Below are 15833 nucleotides of genomic sequence, written 5' to 3'. Positions count from 1 at the left end.
CAGCTGGCCACTGGGTAGTCCTTGGGGCACAGGGGAGGGACAAATGAGGGGCAACGGGGTCCAGTGGACACCCCTGCAGAAACACAGCTGGCCTGGTCAGGGTAGGGGTGGGTGGGGAATGGGGATGGGGTGGGGCAGCAGGAAGTGGGGAGGGCAGGCGAGGACGCCCCACCACAGCTCCCCCAAAGCTGCTTGAAAAGGGAACCAGCATGAGCTCAGCTGATTCGCCCTGCCCCTGGAGGGCTGGGGCATCTGTGGGTCTGGGAGCTGGAGAGCTGAGCCTCCGTGGGAACGTCCAGGGTGTCCAGCCGCTTGCCTTGCAGCCCCCACCCCCACCCCACAGCCCCCCAGGGCAGTGGGCAGCAAGGCCACCACAGCAGAAGGAGCAGGCACCAGACCGCAGCTCCCCAAGACCACCCCTGGTGACACACACACGCAGGCCTTCAGAGTGTTGGCGTTTATTGAGGGCCTGAGGGTCTCCAGGGGAACCCTGGCGCCTGGGTGTAAGGCCAGGCAGGCATCAGGCTGGAGGGGCAGTGCCCGCAGGTGGCCAGGGATGTGGTCTCCACAGCCTGCAGAGAGAGACCGGACAGAGGTGAGTGCGGCCGGCCGGAGAGCAGTCAGACCTCACTCCCCAGGGCGGGCGGGATTTGGGCAATGGGGGCGTACCTGGGTCTACTTGAAAGTGTGGCTCTCAGCTCCTCCGCGCCCAAAGCCTGCAGAGACAATGCTGGGCAGTTAGGAGCGGCCAGGGGCTGGGTCGGGGGTGTGGGGAGTGGGGTCAGGGTGTGGGGAGTGGGGTCGGGGGAGTGGGGAGCATACCTTTGGGCCCAAACATGGCCGCGTAGCAGGGGTGGTTGCAATAGGGCTTGCCTTCATGCTGCAGATAGAAGGACCATGAGGGGCTGTCACCCCCCACCTGGCACCCTTGCCACCCTCGAGGCCCCCCCTACCTCGGCGTGGCCCCCTGAGGTCAGCGTCTTTCCACATTTCTCACACTTCAGGCAAGGCCGGTGCCAGTCCTTCCCCAGGGAGGTCACCCGCTCAGCTGCAGAGGCAGAGAAGGTCCCCATGAGACACTGCTCTGAGGACACAGGGCGCACCCATTCACTCACACATCACCTTCTCCAGCCAGCTTTGCGCAAGGCCTGGCCCACTCACACCTGGTGGCCCAGCCAAGGCCTCAGCAGGCCCCTGTGCCCCATGGGTGCCCTCAGCCAACCTGGCCACACAAACGGTAGGGGCGCCGGCCCTGGAGGAGGAGGAGGAAGAGGGCCCCAGGGCCAGGAGGGCCTGGCCTGGCTGCCGCGTTGGGCAGTCAGCCTCTGTACGGCTGACGGGTGCGGCCTGCCGGGCGTCCTTCTCCGTGGCGGGGACCGCGGGATTTCTCACTTCCGCCTGTCTGTCCCGTGGGGGCGCCCCGGGGCGCAGGGCAGGAGGGCGGCGCCCAGGATCAGAGCGCGCCTGGGATCGCGCCCGGGGCGCGGGTTTCCGCGTCTGTTTCTACTTAGCGCTGGGAGGGGCGGCCAGAGCCCCGCGCTCCTTCCTGCCCCGCGGGGTGCCCGCCCAGGGCACGCCCGACAAAAGGCAGGAGAGCGGGACCCAGAGACGGGGAGACTCAGAGTCGGGGAGACCCAGAGACGGGAAGATCAGAGACGGGGGAGATCCAGAGGGACCGAGGGAGAGAGACCGAGGGCAGAGAGACGCCGAATCCGCGGAGCTGGAGGGCCATCAGACGCTGGGGTTCCGACCTCACACCCAGGCGGCTGCGGGCAGGGCGGAGGTGTCTGTTTCCCGGGCGGAGCTCCAGAGTCCCCGGCGGCCCCCGCCCACCTGAGCGGCCCGGCTGGGTCGCCCGTGGGCGTGCTTTCGCGTGGGGCCGCGCGGTGCGCCGCGGTTTGGGCCGGAGGGGTCAGGGTGGTCGGGGCCGCGCTCACCGAAGTACACCTCCTTGGAGCACTTGGGGCACTTGGGCATGACGGCGGCGGTCCGGGACGGGCGGCTTGGCGGGAGCAGATGGGAGCGCCGAACTGGGTGGGTCCCGCCGGGTTGGAGCCTTTCAGGGACCCCGGGACCCCGCCCCTTTGAGACCCGCCCCTCGCGCCCCGCCTCCTTAGTCCTGGACTTGGACCCGGGGACCTCGGTTCCAGGTCAACCGGCCCAGAAAGGTCATCTGACCCATTCCCTCCTCCAGGCACAACCCGGGCCTAGCCGACGACCCAGTGGGGGCTCGGGGGGTGCAGGGGATCTGGGAACTCACTGAAGGCGCGGGGCTCTTCCGGGGGCTCCAGCCCCGCCCCTCGCCCGGGGCTCTGCAGTCGCGGAGCCCAGGGGTCGGGTCAGGGGGCTCCCCAGGAGCAGGAAGGCGCACCGCACCCCAGCCCCATCCCTCGGGCAACGGCTGGAGCCCCTAGATATGCCGGAACCGGGGAGGGGACGGTCACCTCCAGATGCAAATAGACGCAACTAGCTCGCGAGAACCTCTCACACACGTCAACCTGGCCCTCTCCAGATAGAGGGCTGGGGACACCTGCCGGGGGAGTCAGCCTGGTACTTCGCCAAGGACTCTCCTCCGGCCTTCATCACTCTCGGGACTAGGAGGCCCGCCCCACCCGCAGCCCGCGGGACGTCCCGGCCTCTGCGACGCCTGCCCCCGCACCGCTCCCCGGGAAGTCCATCGGCCGCAGCGGGAATGTCCCGGGGAATTCGGAAGGGGGGACTCCGAGACGGGGCGCCCCCTCCCTCGGCGGGGCCCGGCTGCTGCGGGGGCCGGGGGCTATGCCGGGGAAGGGGGTGCGCCGCGCCCAGCCGTCTCCGGCGCCCGGCCGGCGGGGGAGGAGCCTTATCTCTGCGGGAAGCGCCGGAGCGAGGCCGAGGCGGGGGCAGCCCAAGTCCAGGGCCCAGGAGAGCGGGCTGCGCCTCCCCGTGCCGGGCGGAGACCGTCCGACCCGCCGCCCGCAGCGGGAGGGCCCTGGGGCTGGAGAGCGTGGGCTGCGGGGTCCCGGCCATCCTCTGCTGGCCAACAGGGAAGTGTGCAGCCTGGCCGGGAGGGGGTGTCCGGGCCTTCTATCGGCTCCTCGACCCAGGCCTCGGCTTCTATGCCCCCTCGGGAAATCCCTGCCCTGTAGGGTACTGCTAGGCCTAAGCCACCTCCCTCCTGGTCACTGTCACCCAGGCCACCTCCCTCTCTCTCTGTTGAGGGGAGAGGCTGCCCCTTTCTCTGTTGGCCCTTTGCCCCTCTGCTCCTTGGGTCCCTGTGCCACACCCAGTTTCTTGGCTTCACCAGCACTTAAGCGCCCAGCCCTCTCTCCATCCAGCACATCAGCACCTCCTGCCCTTCCTCCTCTCTGTCCTGGTCCCTCCCTCCAACCACCACTGTTACCAGCACCCTCATCTCCCTTCAACACACCCAGTTCACCAAACAAAACATCTTCCCAACTGTCCAGGTCCCATCCCCAGGTGGGATGCTGGACACCATCCTCCAACAGGGCCCAGGAGCTGCTGGCCTCCCCACACAGACGCTCGGCCCCGACAGCACCCAGTGACCCCGAATTCACCCTCCCTGAAGCCCACCTACCCACCATTAGGCCCCTGTGAGGGCCGGGCACTGGGAGAGGGAAGAGAAACTACGGCTGTCTCAACCTCAACCTTCCCCACCACCAGACTGCCCTCTGTGGCCCCCACGAGGCCCAGCTTGGGGTGAGGGGGGAGCTCCTAGGGTTCAAGGTGGACAGATGCCACCACCAGTCTCCTCTCTCAATGAGGACAGCACACTAGACCCCACACCCCTACACCTGCTCCCCACGCCTCTCTCCAGTCACTCCCTCCTCCCTGGGGCCCCCTCTCTGAGGCCACAGTTTTGCCCCCCCACTGAAGTTCTGCAAGCCCTGGGGTCCACAAGGCTCCCACTCCATCCTGGAACCCCTCAGTGGCTGGCTGCCCACTGCCCTTGGGAGTGAGGGTGCACACCCTGCAATGGTGGAACCCCCACTCTCCCACCCATCAACCCTGGCCTGCTGGCCTGCTCTGGCCCTGGAGCTTCGATACCCTCTCCTCCTGGCACAGGGCACCTCAGTGTGGTTTCTGGAGCTGAGGCCACCAGCCCAACCTCCCCCACGGCCCCCACCCATCCCCTGGTGTCTTCTTGGCCTGTGCCTGATGCAGCTTCGGCCAGGCCGAGAACAGGAGGGCGGGTCCTGACTTCTCTCATGTCCTGGCTCCATGACCCAGAGAGGCGGGGATGAGAGAGGACAGGGGAGCAAGAGAGGAGGGAGACACAGACACAGCCAGGGACAGAAATGCAGACGGGCAGAGAGAGGCAGAGACAGGAGAGGAGGAGAGGGGCCAAAACCACTGGTGATGGACAGGAGGTGGGGGCAGGGCCCAACACGGTCTGAGGGAGGAGGGGGTCTGTCACAGTGGGTTCTGGGGCTCAGGCCACACACACTGGACACACCACCTTGCAGCTCCCTGAGAAGGCTGCCCACGTGGGTGTGCTGGGCAGAGGCCACAGGCGCCAGGGCGGGGCTGCCTCCACCTCCACCGGGATGATGAGCACCATGGGTACAGGGAGCAACAGGGTGCAGAGATGGTACACGTGTGTGTCCGGTGACTATGGGTGTGGCTGTGAGGGGTGTGCCTGCAGGCATACTTGTCCGTGGGTGTGTCCTGCTGGGTACCTCTGGGGGGTGCACACAGCACCTCTCAGATGAGCTGCCTTGCCCCCATGTGTCTATCCAGCCCACATCCCCAGCCCCCTGGGGACTCCTGGGCAGAGGGGCAGTGAGCTCATCCTCCCCTCCACCCGTCAGGCCCTAGGGATGGTCCCAGCCCCATACAGCGACTCCAACCCCGCCCTGCCCCGGGGCGCCCCCCCCCCCCAAAACCGGGGTAATGAGTCCTTTCCTGGCTTTCTCTGCTGTTATTGCTCGTTGCCATGGTCATGGGTGGTGGCAGGGGGGGCAGGAGGGGGGCCAAGGGCCATGGGCCTTGCCCTCTGGTTGGTACACAGCACAGTTTTTCCAAGCACTTGACTCAGAAACACACACACACACTCCCCAGAGTCCTCCCAAAGCCTCAGCCACAGACCAGCGTGCCCCCTCCAACTCACCTGAGCTCCCCACCCATCCTGCCAGCCCGTGAGGGTGCAGCCCCTCGTCAGGGGCAGCCCCCCAGCTCCTGGGGGCTGTGGTGGGTGGACAGCTCCTGCCTCCCCCAACTCTATGTCCACACACACTCCCATTTGAGGCTGGGCCCCAGTCAGGGCCCTGACAGTGTCTCCCGAGACCCTGGCCCCCACCAGGGGCAAGGCCTCCTGCCTCCATCCGCTCATCTGGCCCAGGGTCAACCTGACTCTGGACCACAGGGCCAGCTCAAGACTCAAACCTGCCCTGCCCGGCCCTTCACCCTTCACCCTACTCTTTTGGGGCACTGCCAGCATTTGTTGCAGGAACAGATGGAAGACACAGGGAACCCCCTCGCACACCTCTAGGTGCGCCCCCGACCTTATCCCCCAGTGCGGCCAGCACCAGGCCCTGTGCTGTTCTCCCTCCCGGCACTGGCCAGCGAGCACCAGGGCTGCATCTGAGCATGAGAACAGAGTGTCCAGGACAGGGAAGCAGAGCAACCCGGCTGCTTGCCCCAGGCTGCCTCTGTGCCCAGAACATCCTGCCCCACACCAGGACAGAATGAGGGCACCCAGGGCCCTGAGATCCCAGAGAGGCTGCTGTGGGGTTCTGGGGGCAGCTTACCCTTCCTTCTGACACCCCACGCCCTCCCTGCTCATGCTTTGCCCAGGCTCAGCTGGGGACCCAGATGGACCCCAGGCGGGCCCCTGCCCTGCAGGAGAATTCTGTGCGGCCCATGCAGACACCAGGAAAACCGGTGAAGTCAAGGCAGGGCTCCAGTGACCGCTGAGGAATCCGCCTCCAGGGGCCGGCCACCAGCCTCCACTGGGAAAATTCTGTTTCTCTGGGCTGGACAGCCCCCCTGCACCCCCTCCCTCCATAGACTGTGGCACTCTCCTCTGGCTTGTCCTCACCACCCTTGAAGCCCCCACTCAACACCCAGGCAGGCCTCCAGGCCCCCTCCTCAGTGTGGACGAGCCAAGGGGAGTGGACAGGTGTAGGATGTCCCCTCCTAGGGCTAGAGGCCAGTGGGGCCTGTCCTGTGTTCATGCACACACTCAGGTGCCCTGCTTGGCCGAATGGTGCTCCAGGACAACTGCTGAGCCCAGACCAGAGCTGCTCCCTCCCCAGGGTCCAGCCTCCCTGCCCCTCCCCAGGCCAGCTGAGTCATGGACACTCAGCCATTCCCAGGGCCTATTTTCAGCAGCTTCTCTCCCGGGACCCCCTGCCTGCCCTGAGGTCGGTCCCCAGGGTGGGCCTGCTGGGCCTGATGGCCCCTACTGGCCCTGTGGCAGGGAGACGTGACCAGACGCCCAGACGCTGCGCTTTCCCCAAAGGGCTCTGCTCCTGTCCACAGGCCTCAACACAGCGTCCCCCCAGCCCAGGTGGGAGGGCAGGGCAGTTCCACCGCCTCCTGAAGCAGGAGTGGCATGCTGAGGGGGTGGGGAGGAGGCATGGGGGCACATACAACCTCCAGCTCCTTCAACCAGGCATAGTCTGGCCAGAAGGGGCGCCCTTGTCCCCCCCAAGACTGAAGGAATCTCCGTCCTGGAGCCAAAGCCTACGCAGAAGCCCCTCCACTTCCAGGCTCGCCAGTCCAGCAGCTGGGCCTGTTCATGGGCCCCAGCCAGCCAGGCCCCGGGAAAGTGTGCTGGCCACCCTGGTCTCCCCCCAGTCCTCGCTGGGCCCAGCCCCCAGCTACCCAGAGCCAGGGTCACTGGCACTCGGTCACTTCATGATGCTTATCCCTCAGGCCACAGCCAGCGGCCAGGGAGCTGAGCGCTTGGACCCAGGGACAGGAGGGAGTCACGCCTCTCCTAGTCCTAAAGAAGTTCAGGGAGGCTAGCCTCAGCTGGGGGGAGAGGTCCACAGGGAGCCTCCAGCCCGGGAGGGGCTGCCCAGGGCTGACACTGGGGGTCACCCGCCCAGGGGAGGCTGGGCAGGGCTGGGAAGGAGAGGTGCTGGGGGTCAGGATCTGGGCCTCAAGGAAATGGGGGCAGAGGGGGCCGCAGGTAGGGCAGGTCCCCGCAGAGATGCCTGGCTGGGGGCACCAGCCGGGCTGCTCTGCCCAGGTCAAAGGTGGGGGGCAGGGGCGGCTTGGGGGCTGGGAGGGGTCAAGAAGCTGAGGAGACTGGACTCTTGGGAGGTGGGGTGCTGCTGGGGAGCAGGGTGGTGAGGGAGGCCCGGGCACTGCGAGCAGCCCTGGGGTTCTGGAGGGGGAGCGGGGTGGTCAGACAGCATTTCAGGGCCTCCTCACTGGCTGGGCATAGGTTGGAAGAGTGGGGGCGGCGGCCACGCATGGGGAGGTGGAGAAAGCGACACACCCCGGGCACATCCCCCCTCCCCTGCATCTTTCGGGGCATCCGGGGTTGCGAGCGGCCGAGGAAGCACCGGGCTTGTGGGGGCTTCCTGGAGCCGGTGCCCCCGAGGGAGCCAGCAGGGCAAGGACGCCCGCGGCTCCACCCACGCCCCCGGCTACGCCGCGCGGAGCCGGGCAGTAGCGGCACCGCCCCGGTTTCCAAGACAACCCTCTGGAAACAAACGCGACGGCGAATTGTCCTCCGCCCGCAGGAAATAGGACGCGCCCGCCCCGCCAGCCCGGGGGGAGCGCTGCGTCGGGGCGTCCGGGCGATCCTCTCTCGGAACGACCCCCGCGCCTGCAGGACCCGGCGTCCTCCACCCTCCAGTAGGTCCCGCCCCCCCGGGGCCGGGCCAGGGCGCGCTGCCCACCGCGCCTCCTCCCCACATAGTTTCCACTGGAGGCTCCCGAGGGAGGGGCCCGGCCGTGCCCTCAGCAGCGCCCCCCAACCCCTAGAGGGCAGGAATTTCCCATCCGACACTGGAAGCCCGCACCGAGGGCGGGCATGGGGTGCTCAGGGGAGTCTGAGTTCTCCAAAGGAACCCCCGACCGGGGAGCCTCCACCCGGCTGAAGGTGGAGACCAGGAGGGGAGTCATCCAGCCCCTCCTCCGAGGACGCGCCAGGGCCGGGTTCTTGCCTGAACCTCGCCTCTGCCTGGGATGGGGGGCTGGGGGTCCCTGGGGTACCTGCCCCCGCATCCCCCCACTGCAGGCCGGCCCGCTCTGCACATCCTGGCCGCATTCCTGGAGGCGGCCAGGTGGGCGGAGACGTTGCCGCCGACGCTGGGCGCCTGGCTCGACCGGCCCGGAGGAGGGCAGCCTGGCACTGCCGACACCGGAGCAGGTCCCTCCACCCCAAGGGACACGGATGGCTGCTCGCAGGACAATGGACCCGGCATGCAGGCTCAGCTGTCTGAGCCTGCGGATTGGCTGGTGGACCGCGGAGGGGCCTGTGCCAAGGGCTGGGGCTCAGGGAGCTGGCCCTGGGGTGCAGGGCACATGGGGAGTTCGCCTGCCTGTGGCGCTGGGGCCTTGGGCGGGGAGGTGACCAGGTCCGGAAGCCCCTAGCTCCAGGGTGCGGTGCTGGGGGCGGGCGGGGCCGGGCTGACAGGGGAGGGCGGGCTCTGCGCTAGGGAAGAGAAGGCACGCCCTCTGGTGGGCTGCCTGGGAGCGGCAGGCAAAGCGAAGGCGGACAGCGAGGCGGGGCTCCGCGGAGCTGCCAGGGGGTCCTGGTGGAAACGGCAGAGCCTGCACCGCCTGGGGAGGCGGCGGCAACTCCATTGTCACTGCAAACCCAGACGCCGGGCCGCTGGTCGGGCCGCAGCACCTGGCAGGGGGGCTTCAAGCCCCCACCCTCAGACTGCCTGCATTCTGCCCCAGCCCCCACCCCACCCCATCCAAATCCTCTGTACTTCCAGGTTCCGTCCGTCCTGGGCTGAAGGCCCACCTCGCCCCTGCCCTTCACCAGCTCCCTCCACCCCCGCAGAGGACCCCTCTGGTCCCCAGTCCCCTTTCCCACGCCCTCTGCTGGCTATCCCAAGGCTGATCTCTCCCTCACCCTTCTGATGGAGCCAGACATCTCCCCCTCTAGCGCCCACTGTTGGCATTTCTGGGAACAAGGACCCCACCTCCAGGACGCCTCCCACCCTCCCCACCTCCACCTAATCTGGTGCCTTTCTCAGCTGCCCACCCAACCTCAGTGTTGGCCCATAGCCCAAACCACAGCCTCCCTGCCTCGCACCCACCACCATCACCCTTGAGAACAGGGCTCCACCCCACCAGAAGCCAGGCCCAGGGGAGATGGAGCATTTGCGGCTGGGACAAAGGGACACTGTCCTGGATTCATGTCCATCCCACAAACGGACACGGTGCTGGGACCTGCAGTCTTCAAACCTTTTATTGGCAGCAAAAGTCTCAGCATTTGGGTGTGAACCACGTGAGGGTGGCGAGTGAGCACCTGCGAGGCAGTGTGGGAGATGGCAGGGGGCACCTGGCAGGGGTGCCCTCTGCCCTTGGAACACCATGAGAGGTGTGGCCATGGCCATCACCCGTGCAGGGGGGCATAAATAACACTATGGGGCAGGCAGCAGGAGGGGGAGAGTGGGATGGCCACCTCAGAGACCCACACAGGGCCACAGGACACACAGGGGACACAGGGGCTACAAGACACAGACATGGGGACACATAAAGACACATGGGACCACAGAGACACAGAACCACAAGGATACAAAGGGTGGGACACAAAGGCAGACACAGCCAGAAAAACAGAGGGGGGCAGGTGGACCTCATCTCAATGGCCCAGGGTGGCTTCCTCCCCCCCAGCACCAGGCCCTGGACTTGCAGGCAGGATGTGCTGAGGTGGCACTGGGCAGCTGTCACTCCCCTGCAGCGCCAAGCGGTGAGCCCCGGGGCAGGGCCAGCAGGAAGCAGATGGGCGCCTTCCCCGAGGAGGGGGCTGCGGACCTAGGGCTGAACTTTGCCCTCGGGGTCCCTGTCATAGATGTAGCTGCCCACGGCTCCAGTGTTGACACCTGCAGAGACAGGTGGGATGGTGATAGGGAGGGGTGGGGAGGGGGCACCCACATACCTGACGTTCCTGGTCACACTCACCCTTGGGTCCAAAGAGTATTCCGTAGCACGGCTTGTGGCAGTAGGGCTGGCCATCGTGCTGGGTGTGGGCAGAATGGGTGGGGGTGAGGGGGAGTGAGGCAGGGTCCACAGACTCCTCTCTCCCCACTCTCCCTGCTGGCCTCCTCCTTGTCCAGGTGCCTGCCTCCCTCCGGGAGAGCCCTCAAGCTCCCAAAGCCGTGACCAAGTCCACTCACCTGGTGGTGGGAGGGAGACAGCTCGGCGCCACTGAGCAGGCTTGAGGCTGCGAGCCTCCACTCTGGCCACCAGGAGGCAGCCCCACCACCCACGAGGCCTCCCTGGAGCGCGCCCCTCCCCCCTAGCGCGCCCCGTGGGTCTCTCCCTGCTCGCGCCCTCTGGCCCCTCCCCGGTCCCGGCCCCGCGCCCCTCACCTCCGCGTGCCCGCCCGGAGTCAGCGTCTTCCCACAGCGCTCGCAGCGCAGGCACGGCCGGTGCCAGTCCTTGCCCAGAGACGTCACCTTCTCAGCTGGGAAGGGGGGAGATGGTGACGCCGAAGCCCCTCCCGCGGAGACCTCCCTGAGGTGGGGGCTGGGCATGGTCACTCACCAAAGTAGACCCTCTTGTTGCAGCGAGGACACACGTTGGGTTCCCCGGTGAACGTGGTGACGCTGGAGGCTGAGGGCGAGGGGGAGTCAGGGCCAGGCAGAGCGGCGGCCACACCTCTCCCCCCAGACGCCGAGCCCAGCCCACCTTTGCTGGGCCCCTTGGGGGGGCCGCTCGCCTTACGCTCCTCAGCTCTGGCCACGGGAACCTCGATGGGGCCAGTGACCTGAGGGCCCTCGGCAGAGGGCTTCTCATAGATGTACGAGCCGGCACCTCCAATATTCACACCTGTGGGGTGGCAGGGACCGTAAGTGTGTGGCCGGTGGCCTCACCCACCACCCAGCCCTCACACCCCCCCGACGTCTCAGCAAAGGGCACTCCACAGCCCAGTCTGGGGGTCAGGACCACCACCCAGAGGGCGCCCGTGGGCTGGGGCACATTTCTGGGAACGGGAGGGGCCAGCAGGAGTAAAGGGAGAAGGGGTACAGGGGACCCTCCAACCCCCGCGTCCTGCCGGCCCCAGGTCTATGCTGGGCAGGGAACTCACACTGGCCACCCCTCGGGGCCAGAGCAGGTCCCAGGCTGGGCGGGGTGGCTCCAGGCTCACCTTTGGGTCCGAACAGCGTGGCATAGCAGGGCTTGTGGCAGAACGGCTTCCCGTCGTGCTAGCGAGAGGGGCACCGGGTGAGGGCCGGAGTCCCCCCACAAGCCCCGCCCCACGGGGCGGAGAGAGCCGAGCCCCCAGCCCCACCGCCGGCAGAGGGGCTCACCTCGGCGTGGCCCCCGGGGGTCAGCGTCTTCCCGCAGCGCTCGCACTTGAGGCAGAACTTGTGCCAGTCCTTGCCCAGGGAGCTCACCTTCTCAGCTGGGGACGGGAGGGACTCAGGGCAGCGCCACGCCCCGCGGTCGGCCCCGCCCCTGTCCTCCCCAGCCCGGGGCGGCCTCCGCACCCCGCACCCCTCTTCCCCACGTGGGAACCACGCAGCACGCCCCGCCCCTCAGCAGGAGCTCTATCCGTTCCTGGGGCCCTCTCTCCCTTTGGGTCTCGGCCACTCTCACCGCCCCGGGGTCGGGGGATGGAGCGGGCATCTTGTGCCGGTCCCAGCTCTAGCACCTGTTAATCCCCTGACACCACACCTGCTCCTCCCTCACACACCTGCCTCCCACTGTCTCCCTCACACATCTGCTAGTCTCTCACACCTGCCTGCCTCACACACACCCATCCCTCCCCAACACATGTCCCTGAACCCCCCAATTGGGCCCTAATGCAGTTGGCAGAGCCCCCTGCTGAGAAGAGCAGCCCTGAGCCTCCAGACTCCCTGTGGGGAGGCCAGTCCCCCGTCCCCTGGGGGGGGTCAGGACGCCTGCCTGTGCATATTTGGCTTCCTCATCCTAAGCCCCGAGGGCCCCCACCCCACTGCCTCCTGCTGATGCTTTGGCGCCCGAAGTCTGAAACCAGCTGCTGAGGGTCGGGTCAGGCTCCTTCCCGGTCCAGTCTTGTCCTGTCCTGTTTCCCCCTTGCACCCCCCTCCACATGCTGGGGCTGCCAGGCCACCTCCCAATGGACGGAAGTGTGGGGGCCTTCCCAATGGACGGAAGCTGGGGCCTCCCCAGGGGAGCAAGGCAGGAAAAAGGCGGAGAAGAGGGTAGGAATAAAGGCTGGGACAAGCTGGGAGGTGGAAGCTGGAATTCTGAAGGGAAGGGGCCTGGCCAGAGATGGGGGCGGGGGGGGGGGGGGCGGGTGAGGGGAGGAAAGGGGTCGGGCAGCATGGGTCCTTGAAGCCTGGCAGAATCTCGCTGAGCCCCGAGAGGAGGACAAGGGCCAGCGGCTCTTGTGGTCCCCCTCACAGAGAGGTCACTGTCTGGGCCAGGCCTCTCCTAGGGCCCCGGCAGAGCCCGGAGTGTGGACCTGGCCAGCGCACTCCCCGCAGAGAGAGGCCCAAAGGTGCTGCCGGAGAGCAATGAATCCTCCTGGTGGCCCAGGTTCAGGGCTCTGAGTCGCCCAGCCTCCAGGACCCCCACCCCCAACTCCTTTCCCAGGGGGCTAGAGATCCCTCTGGCCACTCCACCCAAGGATGCTGGGCACAGACTAGCCCGCCAGCCCCCCACCCCCGGTGTCCACACCAGGGCAGGCAGGAGCTGGCTGTGCCTGGGGTGGGCTCGGACATGCCAGCCATGGCAGCTGCAGCTCAGGGCTGTCAGAACCATGCTGTGCTGGCTGGCTCTGGGACGTGGCCACGTGGGGGCAGAGGAATGACCCTCAGACCCCCTGGGCTAGCTGATGGCCACACATTACCAGCCCGAGGTGGGAAGACAGAATTGATTGGGTCTAATGGCTTGGAAGGGAACTGACTCCCCACCCAGCTGAATGGTAGTTGGGGACACAAAGACATGGCATCCTGAGGTCATTCTGGGGTGTCCTGGCCCGAGTCCCACTCTGCTCACACTCAGGGGTATTGGCTGCTGGGGCAGGGGGGTGCTGGGGTGCAGCTTGGTTGAGGGATGGGCAGGACCCCAGACCTCTCTCTCCACCAGTGCTCTGGGCCAGGTCAGAAGCCAGCCGGCCAGGCCAGAAGCCAGCCGGGTCTGAGCTGCCTTTGTTTCCTGCTGGGAGCCAGCGGCTGCCCAAGCAGGCAGAAGCGCTTTTCCGGGTTGACCACAGGGCTGTCGCCCTGGGCCCCGGAGAGCCGTGAGCTGGCTTGGCTGGGGGCAAGTCATGGGCAGTGGGGCTGGCAGGGGGCCCCTGGGTCTGTCCCCACCCTGAACCTCACCGGGATGAGCCCTCTCAGGGACGGGACAGAGGGCTGGGCGGACTCGAGGGGAGGCAGGCGGGGAAGGAGGCAGGCGGAAGCCCATCGGCTCCCAGCCAGGCCAGAAGCACTCCAGGCCAAATCCGGGCCCTCCCCTCTGGGAAGAGCAAACAGCCCTGGCCTCCTCCTCCTCCCTCAGCAGGGAAACCAAGTGGCTTCTTTCACCTTGGCCTGTCCCCATCCCAGACTGCGACCACTGTCCTCATGATGACCAGGGAAGGGTCCCCCATCTGTCCCTGCCTGTCTGGCCATCCTCGCTTCTGGCACTAGGTCTGTCCGTCTGTGCTGGTGTTGGTGGAAGGGTGGTGGGCAGGGACTTTGCTGCCCTGGCAAAGTCGGGGAGAGGATCAGCCAGGAGGAGGGAGAGTGGGGAAGCCATAAAACCGGTGTGAGCACCAGAGAGTGAGTTAGGGTTGTGCCTATCCAGGGGCATCCTGGCACAGACAACCCTGATCCTACCCTGCTACCCCTCCTGACCAAGGCTGTTCTGACCTTGAGGAGGCAGGGGGGCCTGGCCACCTGGGCTTCAGTGCCCTCTCATGCTTGTGGGGACCTGCATGTCACCCCACCCCACCAGCAGGAAAGTCCTGGTGGAACTGGAGCCAGGGAAGGGAACGCGTTTGGACACGCGGGAGGTAGGAGCCAAGGTCGCCCCCGCGTGGACTGAGTCCAGACACAGCCCAGATCTGGCCTGGCCCCGCGTGGGCAGAGGTCGAGGTGGGGGTTGGGGGGGCCACTGCTCGGGGCCACCCGGCCTGTCCAGGAGTCCGCAGGGAGGCAGGACTGGGGTCCGTGGGGAAGGGCCAAGAAAGGGAGGAGCGCCCGGGAGGCGCCCCGAGTGAGCGGCCCCACCCGACCCCGCCCGGCTCGGCCCAGCCTGGGGATCACCATGCTCCTGCGAACCCAGAGCGCTCCCCCAACCCCGGCTTCATCCCGGGGGGACAACGCACCCCTGCCCGCCCGGCCCCGGGCCCCCGTCCCGCCCCGAGTGGCCGCTTCGGCGTTCGGGCGCGGCCGCCCCCACCTCATCGCAGCTCCACCCTGCGGCCGCACCCGTGTGTGCAGCGCAGCGAGCCTGGCCGGGGCCGCGCATCCCGGGGCGGCGGCCGGGCGGGCGCACGCCGGGTACCGCGGGGGGCGTGCGGCTCTGCGGCAGGGGGCTGACCGAGAGGGGCGGCGGGGCGCCGGTCGGACCCGAGCACTCACCGAAGTACACGGTCTTGTCGCACTTTGGGCACTTGGAAGCCATGGTCGGTCCGCCCGGTCCGCCCGCACCCTCCGCCCGCGCCCGTCTCCGCGCCGCCGCTGCCGCGCCCGCCCCGCCCGCCTGGCTGTCCGCGCACCCATTGGCTCCGCGGCTGGGGCGGGGCGTCGGGAGCCCGGCCCCTGGGTCCGGCCACGGGGCACGGGGGGCGCCGCGGGGTGGGGGCGCACCTGCTGAGGCGCACGGGGGGCAGCCGGACCTGCCCAGCACCCCTCGGCCCGGCGCGCGCGCGCGGTGGCCCTGCTGGGGCCGGCCCAGGCCTTGCCTATTTCCATGGCAACGTCGGGGCCCCAGGCCGGAGCCGTGGGGCGGGGCCGGGAATCCGCGGCCCCCTCGGCTCGGGGGCAATGCTGGCCAGCGGGGCCTCGGCCCGGAAGGGCGGCCCCTGGACACGCAGACGGACGCCTAGACGGCGGACGGGTCCACCACGCCCGGCCCCGGCGCCCAGGTCCCCCGGGGGACCCCACCCCCACCCTGTCGCGCGCCGCCCGCCCGCTTCCCTTTGTTTCTCGGTTTCTATAGCAACAGCCGCGCGGCGGGATCAGAGCCGGATTCCGGGCGCGCGCAGCCTCCCGGCCCAGACCCGGGCCCGGCCCCGCCGCCTCCGGCTCGCCCAACACTGTCGGTGGTGCTGACAGCTCAGCGGGTGAGGGCAGAGTGCCCGCCACTTCCAAGAACAGCGCGACAGAAACTGCTGGAAGGGGCGGGAGGGAGCAACAGGGAGGAGGGGACCCTCGGGCCTCTGCTGGACGCGCCTCCCCACCTCTCCCGTTCTGGGGACCGACCCAGGGGTATGAGGAAGGAAAGAAGAGATGGAGGGCCCAGGAGTGCCTTCTTGTGCCCGAGGACTCACACCGCCATCTGCATTCTTTCCCCTCCCCAGCATTCCTCCTCTGGACACCCAGCTCGTGGCCCAGAGCTCCTGACTCTAGCCTCCTGGCTCAAAGCATCCTTCTGAAGGGCCGGAGAGCTAGGGATCTGTCAGCACTCAGGGTCCTCCCCAGAGCCCCACAGTTCTCCTCCCAACAGGGGCCTGCTTGACCACTTCCCCCCTCCCCCTGGACCTGCTGCCACCCTGGTGC

General features: G+C 67.9%; 2 protein-coding genes across 2 annotated transcripts; both read right to left on the bottom strand.

Annotated features, from left to right (window-relative positions):
- Positions 1–442: 442 nt before the first annotated feature.
- On the bottom strand, positions 443–3360 carry CRIP1 (cysteine rich protein 1). The gene is made up of 5 exons (XM_014728717.3): positions 1938–3360; positions 954–1048; positions 823–880; positions 670–716; positions 443–572 (listed from the first exon to the last, which is right to left on the bottom strand). The coding sequence occupies exons 1-4, from the start codon at positions 1975–1977 to the stop codon at positions 676–678; spliced, it is 234 nt and encodes a 77-aa protein (XP_014584203.2). The 5' UTR covers positions 1978–3360; the 3' UTR covers positions 443–572; positions 670–675.
- A 6004-nt stretch (positions 3361–9364) lies between these two features.
- Positions 9365–14975, bottom strand: CRIP2 (cysteine rich protein 2). The gene is made up of 8 exons (XM_023628589.2): positions 14694–14975; positions 11448–11542; positions 11285–11342; positions 10825–10965; positions 10681–10749; positions 10506–10600; positions 10096–10153; positions 9365–10016 (listed from the first exon to the last, which is right to left on the bottom strand). Exons 1-8 carry the CDS (start codon positions 14734–14736, stop codon positions 9949–9951), a joined length of 627 nt encoding a protein of 208 aa, XP_023484357.1. The 5' UTR covers positions 14737–14975; the 3' UTR covers positions 9365–9948.
- Between the last annotated feature and the right edge of the window lie 858 nt (positions 14976–15833).

The sequence above is a fragment of the Equus caballus genome, chromosome 24 (assembly GCF_041296265.1).
Source record: "Equus caballus isolate H_3958 breed thoroughbred chromosome 24, TB-T2T, whole genome shotgun sequence".
NCBI classification, from domain to species: domain Eukaryota; kingdom Metazoa; phylum Chordata; class Mammalia; order Perissodactyla; family Equidae; genus Equus; species Equus caballus.
This window is presented reverse-complemented; position numbering and strand designations above follow the sequence as displayed.